The 23,123-nt window shown below is 39.0% G+C and overlaps 1 protein-coding gene across 1 annotated transcript in view; it reads right to left on the reverse strand.

Moving 5' to 3' along the window:
• Positions 1 to 23,123, reverse strand: part of UTRN (utrophin) — a gene marked incomplete at its 3' end in the record, with an annotated part of 368,119 nt that overhangs the window by 266,858 nt on the left and 78,138 nt on the right. The window contains exons 6-19 of the mRNA XM_080341440.1: positions 21,833 to 21,925; positions 20,777 to 20,949; positions 17,146 to 17,261; positions 15,873 to 16,036; positions 15,172 to 15,375; positions 13,853 to 14,034; positions 12,988 to 13,138; positions 11,395 to 11,514; positions 10,546 to 10,647; positions 7,457 to 7,564; positions 6,656 to 6,835; positions 5,167 to 5,336; positions 3,347 to 3,470; positions 1,507 to 1,594 (exon numbers count right to left, since the gene is read on the reverse strand). Of these exons, the coding sequence (XP_080197566.1) occupies positions 1,507 to 1,594; positions 3,347 to 3,470; positions 5,167 to 5,336; positions 6,656 to 6,835; positions 7,457 to 7,564; positions 10,546 to 10,647; positions 11,395 to 11,514; positions 12,988 to 13,138; positions 13,853 to 14,034; positions 15,172 to 15,375; positions 15,873 to 16,036; positions 17,146 to 17,261; positions 20,777 to 20,949; positions 21,833 to 21,925 (1,975 nt within the window). The remainder of the gene's footprint in view (positions 1 to 1,506; positions 1,595 to 3,346; positions 3,471 to 5,166; positions 5,337 to 6,655; positions 6,836 to 7,456; positions 7,565 to 10,545; positions 10,648 to 11,394; positions 11,515 to 12,987; positions 13,139 to 13,852; positions 14,035 to 15,171; positions 15,376 to 15,872; positions 16,037 to 17,145; positions 17,262 to 20,776; positions 20,950 to 21,832; positions 21,926 to 23,123) is intronic.

Here is a 23,123-nt window from a genome sequence, read left to right on the forward strand (position 1 = left end):
GAAGGGCATTTTTGGTTTTTTTTTGCTGCACTGCTTTAGCATAAGTGGAGCTCAGAGCTCTGGTCAGGGAAGCCAGCCAGCTTCTGCAAGGGCACTTGAATGCTCTGCTCCGTAGATCCTCCGTGGGCTTCACACACTTGGCATCTCTATAACACAGAAGTGCAGCAGCTGCAACCAGCCAGATAAGAGCAGGGTGCACACAATGATAGGTCGCTGCCATTACAGCATGGCCTGGACCCACCCCAAGATAGAAATGGATGTATAGACGTGCATGTCAGTGCTGTGCATTATTCCACACAGGTGTAGTTGGGCCTGGTTTTGGAGAGAAGGGCTGGTATTCTGAGCTGGACAAAACATACTAGCAGACCCAAACAAAGCCAGAGGCTGTGGATTGGTTATTTTTTACAGATCCCAACCTTTCAGACAGTAAAGCATTGGGAGGCAATTTCTTTATCTTATTTTTTTGCTGATACAAAGCAGCTTTTGAATTACGCTTTTCTCATTATGATCAACAGATACTGGTTTCATACCTATGATCTATCACAGCTGGAGGAGTTTATAAGGGGGGGAGGGAGGGAAGATTTCCATCCAGGTTTGAAGATAACTGCTACAAATTTTTACAATTCAAACTCCAGGTCAAATCAGTGGCTTCCAACCATCGGCTTCAGGGCACTGGCACCCACTGTAAAAGGCTTCAGCTGTAGCAGGCAATAAGGGGAGGATTTGAGATGCTTAGGAGATTTGGGCTGGCTGGAAAAAATGTGACAGTTGGGAAATCCAATGGAAATCCGCATTTTCCAAAAGGGATCCTGGGTCAGAATGCAGGACAGCGATACCATCCTGTCACCTGTTTGAATGCTACCAATCACAGCAGCTTCACCAGAAGCCAAGTTCATACCCGATCTGGATAACATGAGCAGCTCATTATGGAAAAAGTCACATTTCACTTATGGGTTTTTTTCATTATGACAAGATTTTGGCAAGGTTTAAAGATTCAGCTTTAACTGCTGTTAATCACAAGTTTCCATGGATAAGCGTTTTAATTGACAATCAATCATTTTCTCAAGCATGTAGGCTTCTCTCTTGCCTTTGAACCATAAATTGTGACTGCATCATCAAAACATACTGACAGTTTTCACAGAAAAAGAGAAAACTACAAATAGAGATAGACATATTTGTCAAGCACAAATTTGATTTCAAAATTTCCAATTCAAGGCAGTTATATTTTAAAATTTTATACTTAGAATATCCACACAATTTAAAACAACTCCTTCCCCAAAAAGTATGTTACTGTCATTTTAAGAAATTATTTCTATTTCAATAAAAATAACCATTAAAAGGTTGCAAATGAACGCAGACGTTAAACAGAGAGTAGTAATATTGCTTTTCTGTAAGCTTTAATAGAAAGAAAATACATTGCAATGCTTAACTGGAAATAGTGTATTTCAGTATCCCAGTAACTCAGATTATTAAATCACATAATAGAAAAACCTTCAAGTCACTCACCCTTTCCCATGTGATCCAAAAGAATTTGTCCACTCTGTTTCAGTTCATCTAACTTTCTGCTTTTTTCAATTCTTTCTTTTTCAATCACCTGCAAAGTGAACCCCAAAATAATGCAGTTTCAGAGAGAGTAATTCTTCTTGACTTCCTGCCCTCCCAGTAACATATATTGTCCCACTACTACCCCAAACACATCCCAGTTTTCCTGGATCTAGCATTTTCCAAGATGCATATTAGTTCTCTTTCTTCTGAAAATAAGTGAAAAAGGAGTTAGCTCTCACATGAACCAGGCAAGCAAGAGACTAGTACAACACCATCAGGAATAAAATATTGTTAAAAAGGTTGACAATCCTGCTATGTGAAATCAGATATTGGGACACCAGCTAGAAGAAGTAACTTGCGATCAAAAATTGTAATTATTCAATGTGAACCAGTACAGAAAAGACACTTTTTTAAATAGCTCCTTCCCCTCTACAGTCTCTACCGACATTTCCAGTAGAATGAAACAACCACCTGTTCCCTAGAAGTCCAGCTAGCAAGAACTATAACACACTAATAATCCACTCTCATAAGTTCTAGTGCTTCACTCTCCTTCATAAAGAAATGGTGAGGGAAATTCTATATGTCTATGGAGATTTTTAGAGGACTAAGTTCCTCCCTTCAAGTCATAGATATTGGTGAATGTTCCTGTGTGAGCCAAGAAGTAGAAAACATCCACAGATGACAGTGGAGTTCCTTGGCCACAACTTCAATATGCTCCGTGACTACAAACTATCTCCAAATTAAAATATTTTTGAAGCTGACGTCCAAGGTCATTACTCTGGTTTAGACTTGCTACAGGAAATTCAGAAGCAGTATGCATTTTTTTTTTGCAGAGTTGGGAAGAACAGGCACTGTCCTACCCACTTAGAGCCCAATCATTTAAAAACAGTGCTCTTCATGGGAACCTGGAGTTAATCTTGGAGCCTATTTTATAAAGGGCTACAAACATTCATAAAGATCTATAAATAAACTATTGGAGGATTGTCTTGGTTTTTATTTCCAACAGTACTGCCATTCCAAACATTCCTACTGGCACCATTTTGCACTACAGCACTGAGGAGGAGTCTCCTTATAGATATTTTTAAGTATTGTCTTTGATTTCAAAGGCAGGTTTAGGTCCTGCTACAGCTTAAGTAAGCCTTCATTAACAAAGTATGCTCAAGGACAAAAAAAAAAAAAACCCTCAAAAGTATATTCCTGGAACAGAAGGAAAAGAAGATAAAATGGTTATTTCGTAGCTCCCACAGGATCCTGTAAAATTACATATCCTGTCTTGCAAGTCAGCAATACCATACATGATTTGTAACTATGAGGTTTTCTCCCAAATTAATAGAGCAAATATCAAGGTGTCCAAACGTTATAATGGACTTCAGACTATGGGTGGTACAGTGTGTGCAGAGTGTCACAGCATGATTCAAAGGGTCTCTTATGAGCCCACTGGCCCATCTCTTACAAAACTATAAAAGTGGTGTCAATCAATTCCATCTCCAACTGTGAAACATGAAGCCAAAATATGCTGCATAGTGGAAAAGATACTAACCCTGAAGACAGACATTTATCAGGACTCCAAAGGAGACATCAGTAATACATGTTTTTACAATTTCCTGTGGATTATGTAACCCAACATCGGCAAAAGTTTGTGCCCAGCTGGTCAGAGATTTCCATGTACGTCCAAGTTCTGAAACTATTTAACTAAAGGACTTAATCCCTATGAAGCATGTGGATCAGCCCACATCTCCAGCTGACAGCCAGCTTAGAGACAAAATATTCTGTTCACTGGAACACTATCTCCCAATTTTACCTTCAACTTTTCTTTCATGTTTGAAGTCTCTCTCATCTTCTTATACTCTTTGATGTCTGTGGCCTGAATGGCAGATTTTGATTTTGAAATCCAGTTCAAGAGCTCAGCACTTTCAGCATCAAACCTGGTTTAAAAGGTCAGACAATTTTTGTTGTAATTTTTCCCTATTCAGTCACTATTTGAAAAATCAGAAGTCTTAAAGTTCAGCACGTTACTCAATCCCAAAACAGCAAGGCTGCACACGAGATTCATGTTTCTCATAGAACTACTCACAGGCAGTAGGACAGAGACAGACTTTCAAAAACCTGCCACAGTAAAAATTATGTCCCTGGTATCGGCCTTGGGAGCAATTTGAGAATGCACAGTGATATTTATTTCTCATCTTTTTATACATAGCTTCATGTAAACTATTACTGTTTCTTTTAATATGTCACAAAAGATATTTCTCAATGCTGAGTATTTTGAAAGTAATAAACTAAATCTCAGGAGCAAGACAAATAAGAATTACAGTTCTTGGTTTCATACAAATATGCAACACTACTTAGTCTGAGGAAAAAACTAGAAGCTAAAGCACTAATGGCAGTGACAGTGGATAAACTAAAGATTAGCTCATAACCTAATATTTTTGGCTACAGTTGGACATGTCTACACTAACATAACTTTCTTATGCCTAAAACCTACAACTCACCACCACCACAAAACAAAAACAAACAAACAGCAGATCCTAAAATTAACTAATACAGAATTTGAGAGAAAGACAAATATACTATACAGCCCACAAGTCATGCCATACTACAATTATACTACTTAACACAGCGCAAATCCTAACATGGAAAAACGGCCCTCCAACAAACACAGAATTCACTGTTAGTCAAATTTTTCATGAGAAAAAAGTCACGAGAGAGTTGGGCTTGTTTAGTCTAGACAAGGCTTCAGGCAGGCCCTATAGCAGCCTGCCAGTACCTAAAGGGTGCCTACAAAAAAGCTACAGAGGGACTTTTTACGTGGGCATGTAGCAATAGGACAAGGAGCAATGGCTTTAAACTGAAAGAGTATAGATTTAGATTAGACAGAAAGGAAGAAGTTCTTCATCATGAGGGTGCTGAGGCACTGGAACAGGCTGCTCAGGGAAGCTGTGGATGCCCTGTCTCTGGCAGTGTCCAAGCTCGAGTTAGATGCGCCTTTGAGCAACCTGGTCTAGTGGAAGGTGTCCCTGATCATGTCAGGGGGGTTGGACTAGATGACTTTTAAGGTTCCTTCCAACCCAAATCATCCTATGATTCTATACACACAAATCAGTCAACAACTCCAGATATACTTGTGAAAGCAGACCATCACTGCAATACTGCTCTTATTACTAAATACGAGGGAGACAGAATAGGTTTGAGCTTTTTTCTGCAGTTTCTCCCAATTCTCCCATATATTTAATGGAGATTAGAAATAAATAATAAATAAATCAAAATACTTGACACTGTCACAACACTTTTTAACCAAAGATGAGAAGATTTTTTCCAAAAGAAAGTAAATATGATTAATTCTATCTTTCAGCAAAGGAACTGAAGTACAAAGAACTGGAGATCTGCTTTTTTGAGAAATGAAACACCACTGTTTCCCTTTGAAATCCATGGAGGCTGCAGGCTTTCTCTCGCTCTGAAAACGAGGTTGTACATAACATTCCCTTCCTGTTACCCAAGCCTCAAAACTGCCATTTAAGTATTCCTAACTTGCACAAAAAAAAAAAAATCAAAAGCCAAGACTAAGAGACATGAGTCTATGTAGTATTTAGCGAGCAAAGGAAAATGGCAGTAATGCATACTTACTTTTTCTTTGCTTCGCTGTCCCCTGGGATTTGCCTTTTCTTTGGGGGTGGTGGTGGGGGCAATTCCTGCCTGGATTGTTTAACCACAACCTGTTCCTTCAATGGTGCTGTTTCTGCAACAGTCTTCTGTGCAGCCTGTGACATCCCTACACTTCCTACAGCTTGAGTTACCTGTACGAAATAATTTAGCAAAAACGTTAAATGCCATTTCAAACACGAACTGAATTGGTTTTGCTTAGCTCCTTTTATTCAGCCATAAAAACCCATTCATTCACTCTTACAAATGACCACATCTAGCCATCATGAAGCACCTCTATCACAGATGCACTCCAGGGGAAAAACTTCCATTATTCTTATTATAATGATGCGAACCACGCATCAGAATTCTCAGTTCAACTAGAATTTCGTGCCAGTCCAAGTGAACTAAAAATCAACAAAATAAGCATTATATGTATTTTGTTTCATAATTGCTTGGTTCACAGAAAGAACCAAGGTGCTTTGGATTTATTGACACACAATTCTTATATTTTATACTCATACCCCATAAAACCAAGCCTAGATCTCAGAAAGAGTCGATCCACAGGAGATTTGTCCTAAAAACTCACTCAAGAGAAATCTTCCACACTCCTTAAGAAGTTATAAAGTATGGTTATAAAGTAAGTCCCGAAGGAATCAATGTGTAAGTTCCCAGCATGTGCTTGATCTTTAGGGGGAGTGAAAGGATGAAGACAGGATTTGACACTCTCCAGTGCTTTGACTTAAACACAAGAACAAATTAAAGTCACATGACTGAAATGGACCCCTACTCAGACCACACAACTCATTCACTTTACACTAACAGGATCGTGAATCATTGCCACAGCCTTCATCATATTAACATTTTAATATCACAAAAAAGGGACATATGAGTCATAAAATTGTCAAACAAAATTCTCAGAGAAGCTAATGGGAGTTCTGTCTAAATAAAAACATTACCAAGCACTGAAAATACTAAAATAAACATTTAACAACCCAGCTTGGCTATCATCATTACATGTCAAACAAACAACTACTTTATTTTCAACAGATGAGAAATCATACTCACAGAGCATAAACGCTTGTATGACTCCCATTTATTTATCTATTCTGGGGTTTGGGTTTTGACTTTGTTTTCTTTTAGTATCAGATTTAATTCAGTCCCAGCACTCTTACAATGTTTAAAGGCATTTGCACTGACTGATAATACATGGCAAGCCTGCTTTACTCATCAGAAAAATGAAGCTTAATCTGTGTGAGAAAGGAGTAATAGTACTTGTCAGGTTAACGACTTGGGGTTTTGAAGACCAAAAAATGCAGACAAGGTTCGTCAGCAGATTAAGTCAGGCCCATATGAAGGAGTACTCACCTACCTCTCTAGCCTGATGCCAAGAACTCATCTGGACAGCATCAATGAGGTTTGCATACATACAGACATCTAAACAGCTAAAAAGTCATAAAGCTTTGTTAGGTACCTGGTTAGAGTAATCCTCTAGCTTCTGAACCAAACTGTCCCACCTCTGAGTTAGTTCTTCTTGATCCTGATCAATTTTACTGGATGCTCTGTCATTCTCAAGGATTTGGGCCACATCCTGACCTAGCTCATTCAGCTGGTCTAGTGTTTGCCGTTTCATACCCATGTCCTCTTTCAAAATCTGAAGTTAAAAGAAAACATTAAAGTCAACATCACGCGTTCTGCCACCCCTTAGCTTTTAATTCCTTAGGGAGAAGAAAAAAGAGAAAAAGAAAAAGTACTACCTCAACGAGATGCATCATAGGTTTCAAAACAGTTCCCTTGTGTAATAAGGCACTAACAGACAATCTTAAAAGAGCACATCCCTGAAACAGCTCCTAGAGCAATCAGCAATATCTCTTGAGTAACAGTTACAAATGATCAGTTCAGGTACAAGCTGCACCGAAGTATTTAAAAAAAAAAAAAAAAGAAAAAAAAAGAAAACAAAACAAAACACACACACACCTCATCACCACAAACCCACCCTTTGGAAAACACGACTGACTGGTGGCCTGCAATTAGCTCAAAACCTTGTGAAAAACCCAGGATAGCTGTTCCAAAGCTTGGCACACCAACCTGGAATGGCCACAGAGTAGATTGTACAGATTTTATAAGTCCAAGTGAAAGAATCTGGCAAGGAGGGAATACTGGCCTGGCTTCCAAAGTATCATGCATTCACAGCTCCTATTGGGGCCAAACTGGTAATTTGCCATTCATTTAGTCTATGAGATTTGACAGGATAGAGCAGGATAACAATACTCACTGCTAGTTTTCGAACATTCACACTCAGGTCTGTTTGATCTTTGAAGTTGCTTGTCTGGACTTTACTCAAAGCCTCTTCTTTCTCAGTTAACCAAGCTTTCAGTAAGCACTGCAGATCATAAGAAAAATAGCACAAAAAATACCAGGCTTGTCAAACAGCTATTGACAATTCCCACTTTAAGATCTTTGCATTCAAAGCACAGTTCTGCAGTCTTTATATGCAGGAATTTCAGTTGGCATTAACAAAAATAGTACATAAAAGGGGACAAAAATATCAGACCAGAGAACTACGCAATACTTTCCAACAATTTCAACAAAACCATTTCTCAATATATCTGAGTGCATCCCCCAAAAAAGTAATTTGTAGCAACCAGATATCCACCATAAAGCTGATGCAGGACTTACAAATTACATTAGAATTAAATATATCAAAATGGTATGTACGCTTTCTTCCATTTTCCACCCTTCTTCCTCTGTGATTCAAAACCAGTCATTACAAACATTTTCTCACAGAGGCTACATCACTGATAATTCAGAGCTTTTAGTCCAGGCAGTTGGCCAAAGACTCAGATATTAATTAGTCACCTCCCTGTTTACTGTACCTACTTGCAGTTGCAAAATAACTTCAGCAAATACAATCTCTAACTGCTGAAAGCTGGAGTGGTCTGCTCTGGATAGCACTAACTCAGGGATCTTGAACTTTTTCCACTTTTTTTTCTAGGAAGTCTCTCCTGGGTCTCACTTCTCCTCATTCACATAGCACTCTTATAGAAACTCCAACAACAGCTGGCATCAAGAATCAGGAATGTTTTCATACATTTTATATTATATTTTGCAATATATTGCTGCAGCTGCACAACCACCTCCATAGACTAGAATACCCAGTTCTTCATCAAGTTCAGTTGCTTAGCCACTAGCATGCTGCTACTCCTCTGTGTTTGAAAAAAGAAAAATAAAACAATACAGCAAGGCAGACCTTTTGTTCTTTGAACAACCCAATTTCCAGCAGCCACTAGGCTCCTCAGTCTAGCTGTATATTTTTGGCATTATCCCAAAACTGACTACAGCAACTTCTGGGTCAAAGGGTTAAGGTAGTTTACATTGCCAATGTAAACCAATATGCAGAATGTACAGACAGCAAATATGATGGTAGTGGAAATGCCATAAGGCTGTGAAAAACAAAACTATAATACCACATACTCTCTGGAAAAATCATGCTGTCATCCCAGCCAACATATTTTATGCATAAAGGGAGCTTAAAAACCCTTCAATGTATTCAATTCTTTTCTGCTAAATCAGCAAAGACAAGTCTCTCCAGAAAACTGAAATGTAATTATCACGGTGCTAAGAAATATCTGGCACTGATTGAAGAATTTGTTTCCTGAGTGGTAAGAATTGTGTTGACTTGGCAATGTGGTTTCCAACAATTTTCTAGGCAGACACAAAAAGGCTGATGTGTTGCTGTTGCTCATCTTTCCATCTGGTTGGGCAAAATTATAGTACCTAAATATTTTAATTACTTTTGTGTTAACAACGTGTTTGTATTCACGTTTTTAATTAGTTTCAAATTTTAATTTTTATAGGTTCTTCACAATTCTGGAGGACAGAGAACTGCTATTCAAACCTGTTAGTAATAAATGCGTTGTTCAGAGCTGAACAAAGTATGCAAACATAGACTGATGTAAACCACCTGAAATAAACTTCTACTTTTGAATTACTTGCTATCTGACATTCTGCATTAAATACACACTGATTTCTTTCATTTTTACAGAGAAACACAATTACATACAAATTTTAAAAAGCTGAAAGCAAAGAAATGCCAACAGCAGATGACACTCTTAACAGTATTGTAATAATCAACGAGTGGTCACTTCTCCCCAAGCACATAAGGGTGGAAGAGAACAGAAACATGTTTACATAGGGTCATCAAAACTGAGAGCACTTGAGGTCTGTACCTTGACATACAGACTGAGGATTTTTGAGGAACCCTTACTTCTCAACTCAAAGACTCATCTTGCTCAGGAGTTGTCAGATAATGTAAGTACACAATTTTCTGTATGTACATATATGCCATCGCAGTATTTTAAAGAAATACATATAAATAGATAGTCGGCAATGGATAAAGCAGAATCTGGACCTTAGGTCAGATTAGCAAGGTCACATCAGCTGCAAATACAGGTTATCAATTTACTGCAAATAGATACAGGAGGGACCAGGGAGAAACATGTATACCACCCCAAAATATGCAGACAAAACATCTTGGCAAGGAAAGCAAGCTGTAACTGATGGCAACAGCTATATCAGCACTGTTCTACTTCTTTCAAATGTCTAAGCAATCTGTGTGTACTGCAGAGTTCAAACAATATCTTACTGTGATATATACCATCATTTAAGAAAACAAAACAATTTAAGTAAAATCTTCAAAGGAAAAGCCATCAAATATTTTAAGCTGGAACACAAAACAAGCTCTAACACTAAGCATACAAACCTAACACACGTACTTGTGTTACCAAATTTTTTATGCCATTTGTGTTTGAGCAGTATATTCCATACATGTGCAAAATGCACAATGTCAAAGTAAGACAAAACTCACAATGCCATCTTTCACACAACTCAGCTGTTTGCCCAAACTCAGTAAAATGAGATGAGCTGCATGCTTCTCTATATTGACCAAACACTTAATGTTCCTGATTTTGAAAACAGTATCTAATGATTAGTTGTTTGCAAAATTGTGTATGTGTATCCATGTTGGAAGCACATACACCTTAATTAGGAAAATTTCTGTAATTACCAAACCACTAAATACTTAGTGATTCATTGTCATTTTACTGTCACAGATACACTCACTTCACGGCCATGTTGCAAGATACTTTGAAAATTATTTTATAAGGAGCTATAAGCTTTCCTACTTAAATTTCAAAAAATAACTTCTCTTGCACTGCACAGCTACTCTACTCCTAAAGAAATGCTGAGAACCCAAACAACAACACAAAATCCAGTTTTCAAGGCTTTTTTTTTTTTCTGAGAGTTGTTAATGGTTGAGTTTTACCTCCACAGTCTTACGCTCTGGATAACCGAAGAGCTACTGACCTGCTCTTCCAGCAGCTCTTGCCATAAAAGCTGAATTTCTTGTAACTTGACTCGTCGTTCCTCAGTCCAACGACAAACTGCTGTCCACCGTTCACCAAGCCTCTGCAAAAGCAGGCAACACTCATGAACATTCCCAAGCCTCACAAAGAAACTCAAAAATCAGATACTCAAAAGCACAATTTCTCCTTCACAGTAACCTCTTTCTACATTACAGCTACGTGCTTGCTAGCAATCGCCATTGTTGTATTGCATAGTGCTGGAGGTTAAAACTTTCAAGAGCATTCACCTGTGGCCTTATCTCTGCTTTTGCTGAAGTCAGTGAGCTATTTGACTTCAAAAGGATTGAACAAAATAGCATGAATTCTGTTTCAATAAATTCTGTTTCACACTCCCTATACTTCAGGTTACAGTCTAACTTCTGACAAAAATGGGAAAATACTTCACAGAATATTCCTTAGATAAATTCTGCTCATGTCTTCAAATATTTTTCCCATCAGATTTTAACTTCCTAATGAAAATGACTTCTGTGAAATAAGACTTGTACTGTGCATCTTCCCATTTTAATGAAACTGCTTAAAGGACATACTACAAAAGTGCCAAAGTCACTGGGAATGCAAATAGCTTGACTCATCAGGAATTGAGCTTGAAAGTCACCAAAGCACTTTTGCAGGTTTTACTCTGAGCAAGTTTTATAATTCTTCATGTTAATATTGCTTCTAAAAATATTACTTTAAATTACTTTCCATGATAAATTGTCTCTAAACACAAAAATGTTGATTAACAATTATATGCAAAGGTTTTAAGTGCCTGCTACTACAGTTAAAAAAAGAGAGGACTCTAACATTTTACCTGCAACTGTTCCTCCAGAATCACTGTTGCACTTTCCCCACTGCTTTCATCAACAATTACAACCATGTGTGTCAGGGAGTTTACCTTCACCTGTTCTGCCTCTAGGTCACTCTGCAGGCTCTAGAAGAACAAAGAGAGGTTATCAACTTCAAATGCATTTGTTAATCTGCAATTTTGGCCACAGTGACTAACACAACTGCTGTGGTAAAGTACTTCAGATTCAACAGCTAAACACAGATTTTTATCACTGGCAACCACTGCACAGTTTAAACAAATGTAAGCAAAAAACTGCTAGAAATTAACCCAAAAATGTTCTGTTAAAATGGTGGAAAACATAAAGGAATGCTTTAAGTTGTATGCACCATACTTGACTAGAAGAATCATATTACAACTGCACTGACTTTCTATATGTCTGCTATTATAGGTAACACAGCATGTTTCTATAAAAAGCCATTATTGTTAATAAGCAAATATTGTAGGGCATGCCAAACAGCAAAATCACTAAAAACATTTGTCTTTTAATAGCCGACAATATAATTCTCATAAGTCTCAACAGTGCTATAATCAACCACGATGTTCAATGACAACAGTTGAAAACTGCAGAAAGCATATGACTCTGATTAGTTTGAAATAACCTACAGATTTAAATATTCATACAACTCCTAGAAGAACAGATTCCAGGGTTAATGCCTGCCTCCAAAATATCTCTGCAAGATCAATATGCCTTTACACTACCATAAATATCACTTTTCATCCCAGAATAGCCTAAGCTACACTGTGAACAATACACCTCACACTCCACAGATTTGGAAGGCAAAGGAAAGAACACAAATTTGGGACAGGAAGTTACACAGACCAAAAATACTCGGCAGTTCTTGTCCTGTGAGGTATGTCCCATGCTGGGGAGAAGGTCAAACCTCAGTACTGAGTACGGAAACCAAAGCATAAACTATGACAAGTATAAAAAGGGCATCTTTCTCCTTCAGAAAAAAAAAAACACAACACTGCAGGCTAGAAAGGCTGAACTCCCATCTGGAAACTTAACTGAGAGACAAACCACTTCCAAAACGTTGTGCACATCAGAGAGCATGTGATCCCTGTAAAAGCAGGGACTAGAATCAGTGACTTGGAAAGCCCTTCCTGACAGTTTTAACTCCTGCTTTATTTCAATCTGCATGTCTCAAGCATGCTTTAGCAATGCCTGTCAGTCATTAAAGGTAAGTTTGTCTACAGTATATTTCATACTGTTCCTCACACCTACTATTCCTTCACCAGGAGAAGCCTCATTTCCTGCACAAAGTGAAAACACAATTTCCCCTACGGGTTTCATGTCCTGCATGAAGTGAATATAACAGTTTCTGCTACAGACATCCGTGCTTAAGTGTTCAGTTACAAAAGCATTTCCAGAAACTTCCAGTTCCCCTCTACCCCATCATCATCCTTTTTCCAAACATCACATGCAGTCCGGTCCTTCAGCACACAGCCATATCCAACTTCTGACATGATCAAGTTTCTCATCTAAGGAACCCACCAACATACACATTTTCCAAATACTTCTCCCATATGTGCTACATAACAGACAAAAATGTTTACTTTATGTTCTTCCAGCTGTTTTTGAAGGGACTCCAAATCTTCTGCTAAGGCCTGAGATTCCATCTTCTGAATGCGTTCTTCTGTGACTGTCAGCCAGTCGGACAGCTGCTGCAGCTGCTGTTTCTGGAGCTCCATCAGCATGTCATGCAGGCTGCAGGGGAAGCACAAGTAGTGTTATTTCAGAAACAGTTTTCCTAAAGAAAAAGACTAATTTCTAGCTCTTATCCAAAAGAAGGAAGGCCATTCATAAACCAGTTAGTTATCATCAAATAAAATTTTCACCATTAAGATAAGGAATACAGTTAAGTATCCTTGCTTTTTTCTCAACAAAAAGAAGTTAATGAATTATGCTATTTAAATCAGGGATTGTTTCTTGCAATATGGGTTTGCTGCTAACAGAGTGTCTGCTGAGAGCTGCAAAGTGTAGTTTCTCCCTTGATGTACAGCTCTTAGCTTGATACCCCACAGGTGGGAAAAAAATTCTTCTAAGTGCTTTTTAGTTATATAAACACACATAGCTATCCATATTTACTGTATGCTTTATTGAGGAACTTAAATACTGAAATATTAAAAACACATTTCTGTAACTACGGCATGTAGATACTATATATTTAGTCTGGCATGTTTATGTAACATAACAGTCACTAAACACTTTTACATAAGAATCTGGAAAAACCCAGTTACATTAATTTTGTTCATTTCACCTCGGAAAGTATGAAGAAAGTGGATTTCGTGTCACAAACTGAAGAGTTAAATTTGAAAAAAAAATAATCTTACAAATGGATGCAAACCCACTCCTCCGAGATGCAGCAAGCACCAGCGCTCGGTCCCGCAGCTCCGGGAGGGGTTGTGTGGCAGGACTCACCGGGACTGCCTGTCCATGCTCTCCACCCGCAGCTCCTCCCAGCGGGAGTTCAGCAGCAGCATTTGCTCCTGGATCTCGAACTCTTCCTCGGGAGACAGATTTCCCTGGGCCACCAGCTGGTTCCCAGCCTGCAGGACATTGCCCACACTGCTCTGGTGCGCCGTCAGTTCCATCATAAAAGCCTGAAAATTGAACAACAGCCATGTCACCATGATCTGTGAGCTCCTACGGGACTTTATGAACTCGTAAATGGCCTAATAAATTGTTGCATTTAAAACAGCATTGCGAATGAGCTGGCACCATCAAATTCACAAGCACGGCAGACCTGTTTCTCTCTATGACAGAAGATTCTCCATGAGCCAGAAAAATTCTAGAGCCAGTAAAACAGAGCTAATTGGGGAAAAAAAAGTAAATAAAAGCTGACCACCTCAGAGAAAAAGCTGTTTGCAAGAAGACAGCCTCTGAAAAACACATCAAGAAAGTGAAACAAACATCCATCACCAACAGAACAAAAAACAAGATCTGAAATACATTGTAGAATGGAACCCTATGAGTTAATAACATTAAAGATTCACATATTTACTATAAATCCAGAATACCTCTTCCTTTGGTACATGACTTTAAAACTGTAGCACAATAGGAAAAAAAAATCTTCATATTGATCAGCATTCAGATTTTAAATTCAGTTGTAGACTGTAAGCTGACACAGTACAAACCTAAACATCTAACCTGACACTTGAAACTTCTACTAACATTAGAACACTTGTTCAGGCTTGGAACAGAACCAAAACAAAGTAATTTGGAAACAACAATAATTTGGAAGCAACAACATATGTTTCTGAAATAAACTATGCTAATCATGACCAGAAAACCACTGAATTAAACTGACCTGATTATCAATTTCAGCATTGCCTTCATTTAACAGAAAGTGACATAAGGCTGACCGGGCTTTTTAGTAGTTGGCAGCAGAGAAGCACAAATCAGCCAGAATCAGACTGTCTTTGTATTATAGGCACCAATGAGCCAGCCACCAAAAGCTCATTAAAAAGAAAAATTACACTAAAGTTTTGAAGTATGTTCCCCTGTAGGTTCTCCTAAAAAGATCTGTTTCACCTTCGAGAAGCTATTATTTGTTAACAACAACAAAAAAACCATATCAAAACCATCACATTCAGTTAGAGGTGCTTTTAATTTAGAAAAAAGTAACAAGAAACAGGATGGCAGGTTTTGAATAAGGATGGAAGTTCTGCAGCTCACACACACACACCAAAAAAAAAAAAAGAGAAGAAAAAAAAAAAAAGAATTTAAAAGAAGCTTACTTCATGGGTGGAAAATTGCTCTTTGACTTCCTCAACGTCACCAGATATTTCTTCCTGTTCCCGAAATGTATCCTCAGCTGACAGCAACCATGTAAGTACTTCTTCCAGAGCAACTTGGTAGCTATCCAAGTCCATATCCACCTCTGTCACTGTGCTGGGTGTATCTGCTCTAGAACTGCCCTGCTCCTCTTCAAGTGCTACAGCCTATGCAACCAAGAGAAAAGCAATCTATTAGAAAGTGCACAGAAGATGTCTTCCTAAATGATATTAAAAACAGAACAACTAAAATCCCGTTCAAGTCTTCGTAAAATTTTAAAAGTAATTGTTGGGTACATGTTTAGTGAGAATGGCCACAGTCACCACTAATGAACAACCATCCCACAAGTCCTGCAGCAAACTCAGTTAAAGATATTGGGGCCACCCTCTCCAGCTTGCCAAGATAATTGAGAAAGAGAAGTAGAAGAAAGAACCATAACACAGATGAAAATTTATACCTCAACACACAGGATTTTGTATATTAATTGGAAAAGACGAAAAAGAGGAAGAGCCACTGAAGTAAATCACAAAGATGCTATGCTTTTTCATATTTTCCCAGTTGTTTTGCCCAAGATAAAAGGCATGTTCCAGAGATAACTGACAAGCCTGAAGATTAGCTAAAATTACAACTCAAGAAAAGCCAGGTAGACTTTGATGACAAATACCTGCTGCATGTTGAACTCTCCATCCTCACATTCCTGCTTGTACCTCCTTGGAAGGGTCTCCACTTCCCGGATGTCTTCCATGGTGACTTGCTTAGGAAGGACCTCAAACAAAGAGGTTAAATACATAATAATAGACTTTTTGTCTGGAAGCTGTACAGCAACATCTGCATCAAAAAAGATAAAATATGGGGAAAAATAAATGAGGAAGCAGCTTTTCTAGAGCATTACTTAGAATAAAGAATGAAGCCTAGACTTTACATCTAGTGTAGATTACAGGTTCTTCAGGTTCACAGGTTTTTCTGTTAAGTAGCCTTTAAAAAGCTAAAAAGCTTTAAATTTAAAGGCCAGGTTTGACATATGTTGAAAGCAGTACAAAGGAGAAAAAAATTTTAAAATTAGTTTTCTACATTTAGAAGTGAATTCACATTAAAAGGCATGATCATTATGAGGTAGAAGCCCAAACCTGAAGTTACTATGGAATAAAAAAACTGGGGAAAACTGTTCTGGAGCACGTCCCAAACAGAAAAGCTGTTCAGGGTGAGTATCCTGCATAAACTAACACTTCCATTTAGGCTTTATCCTCATTCCCAGCACTGGTCAGTTAATTTTCTTACTTTTCATATGGAAAAGAGTTTCACTGATTCAGATTCACTTTTCTCTCAGTTTAGGAGAGCTACCCATTCAGTGACTTTTTTTATTATTCTTGTTTTTTAAGAAGGCGGTGCTTAAATCTATAAAGTTTGAGAGCTTGTCGTACAGATTGTACCTTTGGAGGCTCACTTCAAAGCAGAGCGACAGCTCAGGATTTTACTACAATGCCATGAAAGTTTCCTGGTAAGCATTCCTACATGGTAAGTGCCCACAACACTGGCAGCTACTGCTACTCAGTGTATACATAAAGAAAAAAGATTACGAGCTCTTAAGCTCTCCCATTTCTACATAATGCTCTACTTCATCTGAAAAGCACAGATCCTGCTGGTAGAACTTCTATCTCAAATAAAACAAAGGCAGGGTACCAACTTCACCTTGGGTATACTGTCTCTAAGTAGTGGGTCAGCTGAACATTAATGTTCAAGAAGCCGAAGCATATGCACGCACAGACATACCCTTACTCTGCAATTTACATTCTTTTAAACCAAAATTTAAGGGCTTGAAACAAAATATCTCTCAACAAAACTGCCGGAATTGGTATTCATAGTAAAGGACAACAGAAGGAATTTATTTCAAGAGACCTCACAAAAGCTTCTAGTCAAGTAAAATAACTATATCCCACCTTCAGGATCCAACAGTTTCTCAATTCCCAAGTGGTTTTTGGCTATGCTGAAAGCATGTTCCAGCCTCCCAACTGGGGGCATCTTTATAACTTTATCCCAGCTGAAAAGCTCAGGTCTAAACATAAAGACAAAACAGGAAAGAAAGCAGTAAATTTTATCTGAAGAAAAAATTCCATGCCCTGCAGAATATGACGTTATGGATATGAAGCTAGCTACGTAAGCTATACAAACATACACATAAAATAAAAACATAAGTGCCTATACACAAATGCATAAATACAAAGATGTGCTTTCTTTTTATTAAATGGAAACTGGCAATCACAAATCAATTAACTGACTGCATGTCCATAGCAACATCCACTTTCCATGCTATGTATTCTGTATACACACTCACTGACTGCAACAGGAAGTTAAGTACTACTACCACAAACATAAATAAACTCTGTGTTTAAAATTTATTCCAGAACCGGTTTTCTTCAGCTGTTTCTTTCACAGCATTACTATTACTACATGCTTCTGCATCAGGCTCTGCTGGGTAGTCAAGAGTCACTCTGTTCCTGGAGAGCCTCATTCCAAACTTGAGATGTGGCTCAGTGACCACCCCAGACCATCATAGCCAGGAAGAGCAGTGGTCTCCACCCCTGCTTGCTCACGCTGCCCCACCATTTCTTTCCCCCCATTAAAAAAAAAAAAACAACCACACACACACACAAAAAGCACAACACAGCACACATCACAAGAGCTCATGAAAACAGGATGTGGATCAGACCAAGGAGCTGATCGATTTGCAGTGCTAGCAGCTTTTATTTCACATTAGGCTTAACCAAATCTTCAGTTCCATAGTGCATCCAAAACATACCAAGAGGTCTCAAGCAGAAAAAGCAGAGCACAGAGCAGGACACAGGGTCAGCAAACAGGGCCCCCTCCTAGTGGTACCTACACTGACAGGGTATGATCAGGCTCGTGCTGCAGCAGCACAGCTGTAGGACTGCAAAGCCATGAAAATACTTTTCATTCCTCTGTAAGAGTGGCTTCTCTTTAAAACACTGCTATTGATTCTGTGCTTTATAGGACTTTGGGAGGAAGAGGTGGGCTTGCCTTTCATTCTTTTAATACTTAATTCAGTGTAAATCGTCCTGAGAGTATCCTTTTAACATCTGTCGAGTCATTACACTTTGTGGAACAGGAAGGTCATAAGTCAGCAGTGTCTGAGAAAGTAAAAAGCCACAAAGCAGGTGGAATGAGCGGGAAACAGATATATGCAAAGATACTGACAGAAGCAAGTGGAACACTGTACCTCCATGCAAGAAGCAACAACGATAACCACATAGATTCACAAAAAACCTTAGCAGAGACTCTTACTTTGAAAAACACATTGCAATAAGCATATTGTATCTCCACTACCTGCACACTGCCATAACACAAATTTTGATAAAATGCAATCTAGGTATTTACCTATGAGCAAGAAAATTGTACCAAAGAACAGAATTCAATTCAAAGAGAAACTAAGCTAATATTAGGAAATTAAAGAGACCAGTAAAGTAAAATTTTAAATGTCCAATTACCTCGTATAATTTTATGAAGTACTGCAAAGTGTTACAAAGTTACTAGATATTATAGCCACTGCTAACAATCGTTGACATAAGCATAAAGAGAAAAGCAAGCTACTAAACCTGTTAATAGGATCCACAAAAATTCTTCTGTATTAAGTGTCATATTAAGCTAAATCTAAAGAGCAATATTGAAAATGTCCCTTAGGCAGGGAAGCACAACTGTCTGGGTAAGCTAAATAGCTTTGTTGTCCTACCACTTTAGCAACCTGCTCAAATCCCCTTGATCCTTGCAAGTGCCTTTTAAAGCTTCTCTTTCAAAGTCAACTGAATTTAAACCCAAGATTTCTCAAAAGTGTGGGGAGAATGGCACTTCCCTGCCTAAAGAACTAGTACCCAGGGAGAGCAAAGCTGAGTTTTGATGCACTGGCAGCTGCCAGACTCCCAGGAAGAGGCAATAAAAGGCTCAGAGATCAGCAGAGCCAGGTAACTGAGAAATTTTAGAAAGACAGAGGAAAGTCCAGTTACACAGTTAAGATTTTCAGCAGAGGCTTTTGCTATTTAACACTGCTCTGAAAAAGGCAGAGCTCAGGGACTTCAGATCCCACAAAGCCCAAGCACACAATCACAACACATAAGGACAACAAAGAACCTAAAGCCAATTTTGCTACCTCTCTCGCTTACCCTAGGTCACCTCAGCCTCATTTGTGTCTAAACACTGGCACTTTCTCCACCACAAAGCTTCATACATCCAGCAGCAGAGCTCTGCACCTACAGGCAATTACGCTACTATGAATAGCACTGGTACAGCTCACACCATCCAGAGAAGGGACTTGGTACTACTTTTGATAAACTCCAGAAAGACCTTTGCTAGTATTGCTCTGCCTTTGCAGAAAAATCCTACCAAACTTTCCAGAGACACCTTTGTGGAGCAGGCACTCCTCATGCACCCGTGCAGGCTGAACACAAGCCAGCTCTGGTCTACAAGGCCCATAGGTGTGTCAGGGCAGACCCTTCCCAAAGCCAGCAACCCTGTGACAGAGCCTGTTATTTCAGTTGGCACAACCCAAATGGGCACTTAAGAGCAAAGAACAGCAGGCTCAAAGTGAACATACACTTTTGTGAACACTTTGTATCTGCTGGGCATAAGTATTCTGGGTGTTTGTAAAGCATTTGCTGTGACACATACCTGGCGGCCATACCTGGTTAAATTCTAGATGTTATCATAGCATTACCATGTTAAAATGGTTATTTATGGTTAAGAACAGTCAGCCCTTGCAAAGCAATGAGCTGACTTCATTTAAAATACACCAGATTAGAATGGATTGCCCAGAAGCAAGATCACAAAGAAAACTGGAAAAAAAAAAAAGAACTAGTATGCAACTTTCATAGGAGTTTGTAATGATTATTTCTTTAGACTACCAAAGAGTTCTCCAAAAATCAGAGAGAACATAAAAACTTCTGTGAAAAGAAAATTTTACAGCATTCCTTATAAAGTATAATGAACTAATGAATACGCTACAGACACCTGAAGTATTCTATAACCCTTTGATTTTTCTGCTCAACAGTTCTGAAAGAGCTGCATACATTGTCTTTTAAGCAACATACATTCAAAATCCAAGAAAAGCTACAGAGACTTTCTTATTCCTTTGCTTTGAAGCTTCTGTATCTTCCTATTAAAATTATATGGTGAACTCCAGCTGAAGAAACATTTCCCGTTGCAGAGGAGAGAGGGCAGGAGGAAGGTAGTACAGAGTAAGAAGGTGGTCAGTCCCCCCTGTAGAGACCCATTCAGCATATTTGTTGTATAATGCACACTAAGTGGCATGCAAATCCACTTCAATTAGCAAGTGTGCATGCACGTGAAGGAACTAAGAGTTTCACTGCTGCCTTGGATCCATCCTTTGCAAGGCTCTGGCAATATCCCTCCACTGTTATTGTTACCACAATAAAACACTAAAACATACACACATACACACACAAAAAAAAAAACGCTAGAAGCTGTCAATTGCTCAAGCATGAAGACATGGAAAAAAGCTACATACTTCACTAGGTCTCAGACAAGCTGTTTGTTACTTACTTGTGTCTGTGGATAACAGCATTAAAGGCGAGTCCATCTGCCCAGCTTGTGGTGAAGTTCAGAACATTCACTTGACTGTAAGGTCTTGTGGACTGCCGAACCCAACTCAGCAGGATCTTCTCACTGTTAGTCTGTTGTAAGTCTGACATTATGTTCTTCATGACATCCTTCACCTGCAAGACAGCAGCAACTATACCTTACAGACATGTTCTCCACTTTTCCTACTTACAAAGCCTTTGAACTAAGCTATTTCAGAAATCATGAAAGGGTCTTTCCCATGAAAACCTATGACAAACTCTAACTCCTCACATGAAATTTGATAATAGCAGTCTTCAGGCAATCTTTGCACTCTACTAATTACAAGAACCAGTAACGCTTCATGTAATAATGATACATTACTCTTACATTACTATCCTCCTCCTCAGTGCTACCTACACTAAGCGTGGGTTATAACAGTTCTCATTGCCTTGTGCTGCAGTTTCACCAGTAAGCAAACCCCAAAAATACAGCTTGAAGGGGTTTTCTGTGAGAAGAGACTACCTGCTCAGCCAACAAAAGCACTTTGCTGTTTGGGTACTATGTGTAAACATCTGCCGAAGTCCCTCCAAGTGAATTCAATGATCCTCCCAGGTACCTGGATAAACCAGGAGAAATTCAATCTATGAGACTGAGAAACAAACATACATGGCAGCATACAGGATGCAAACCCAACACAACTACCTAGATAGTAAAAAAATACTACCTGCTAACAAAAGTGCATAAAAGCCTTAAGGAAGGAATATAAATACAATGCTTCAGCCTGAAAAGCCTCTCTGCAATTAACACTAGCAGGAACTAAACTGCATGACTGAGTACAACTGAGCACACACAAGAATACGTATTGCAGGAGACAACCAATAGACAGCAATCAGAAACCAAACACTGGCCTTTGTTTACCAGCCCAAAATAGAAGCAGTATTTTCCGCCACCAAAATCCCAGGAAGATTTGTGAGAATCCCAGCAGATCAACACACATGATTCCTGGAAAAAGGGAGGGATTTCTCAGCAGCCTCTCACCTGCCAATGCAAAATAATGCTCCACAGCAGCCCCAATGTCAGCTTGTGATTTCCATCAACGATGTCGGTTCCTCCAATATTCACCAGCTCCACCTGGAGAGGTTGGATCAGCTCTATATTAAACACTTATCACAGCTTCAAGTTGCATTCCCCACCCCATATTCCTGGCTGTCCAGCCACATATTATCAAGTGCTCTGAAATAAAAAGTAGTTAGAAAGAGAGAACTAGGGATGACAGAGTACTCGTCTTATCCGAGTTTGTCATGACAACTGCTTAAACAACACAACAAAAGACGGCACCAAAGAAGATACTCCACTGGAAGAGTTTTATGCTCTCCTCTAATACAGGAATGCATACTAGCAGTTAAAACACCAGTAGGAAATGCAAACATGAAGTATCTGATATTTAAAAAAAAAAAAAATAAGCAGTCATGCTCCTAGACACACTCAGAGATATTACAGGTCCATGAAAGCTCTGTAATTAATAGGTTTGTTCTTCACATGAATCAGCATCCAAATAGAACAACCTTATACAAGGAGATCAAAAACTCAAGGGAAAAATAAAATTTCCAAGTTTCCTATATACATGGGACCCCATACAGACTCAGTGATGTTTTAATTGAAATCATTAAAAAGATAAGGACACAAAAAGAGATGCAAAGAGATTATTTCAGAAAGCAAGAGGACAGGAGAGGCTATCTGCTCCTGCATCAAGTATTCCACCCTCAGAAAAGGTAAAGCTGAGAGTACGCTACCAGATACTCACTTGGCGCTACCTTAGAGTCTGAACTGAATTGGGGCATCAAGTCTTCATTCAGTCAACACAGAGAAAGTGCCACAAATTCTGAAGCACCTTCTGGAGGGAACCAACAGCAGGACGCTGTATTAGTCACCATCATGCCTATGGAAACTGGGCTAGGAACAGCTGCCTATGGCAGAGGAGACAAAGACCTCCCTGGGTGTAGGTACACATGTGGCAGATGCTGCAACATACTCCCACACAGGGTAAACAGTTGGGCTTCATTCTTGTAAATAACCTGAGCCAGGTGCAGCCTCCAGCTCCAGGGGCGGGTGGCACAGGGCATTTCACCTCCACGGGGAAGCTTTTCCCCACTTTCTCACCCTGCTCCAAAACAGTGGCATCCACAGTGCCTAGCAGCTTACACTGACTCTGAGAACTGCATCTGAGCATTGTTAGGAATCAGAGCTGGTCACAGAGACAAAACCTGCTGACTAGCAATTAAACAATATGGACAGTCACAGGGCAGTAATGTAGCCCAAGCTCTGGCTG

Source organism: Nesoenas mayeri (genome assembly GCF_963082525.1).
Source record: "Nesoenas mayeri genome assembly, chromosome: 3".
NCBI lineage: Eukaryota > Metazoa > Chordata > Aves > Columbiformes > Columbidae > Nesoenas > Nesoenas mayeri.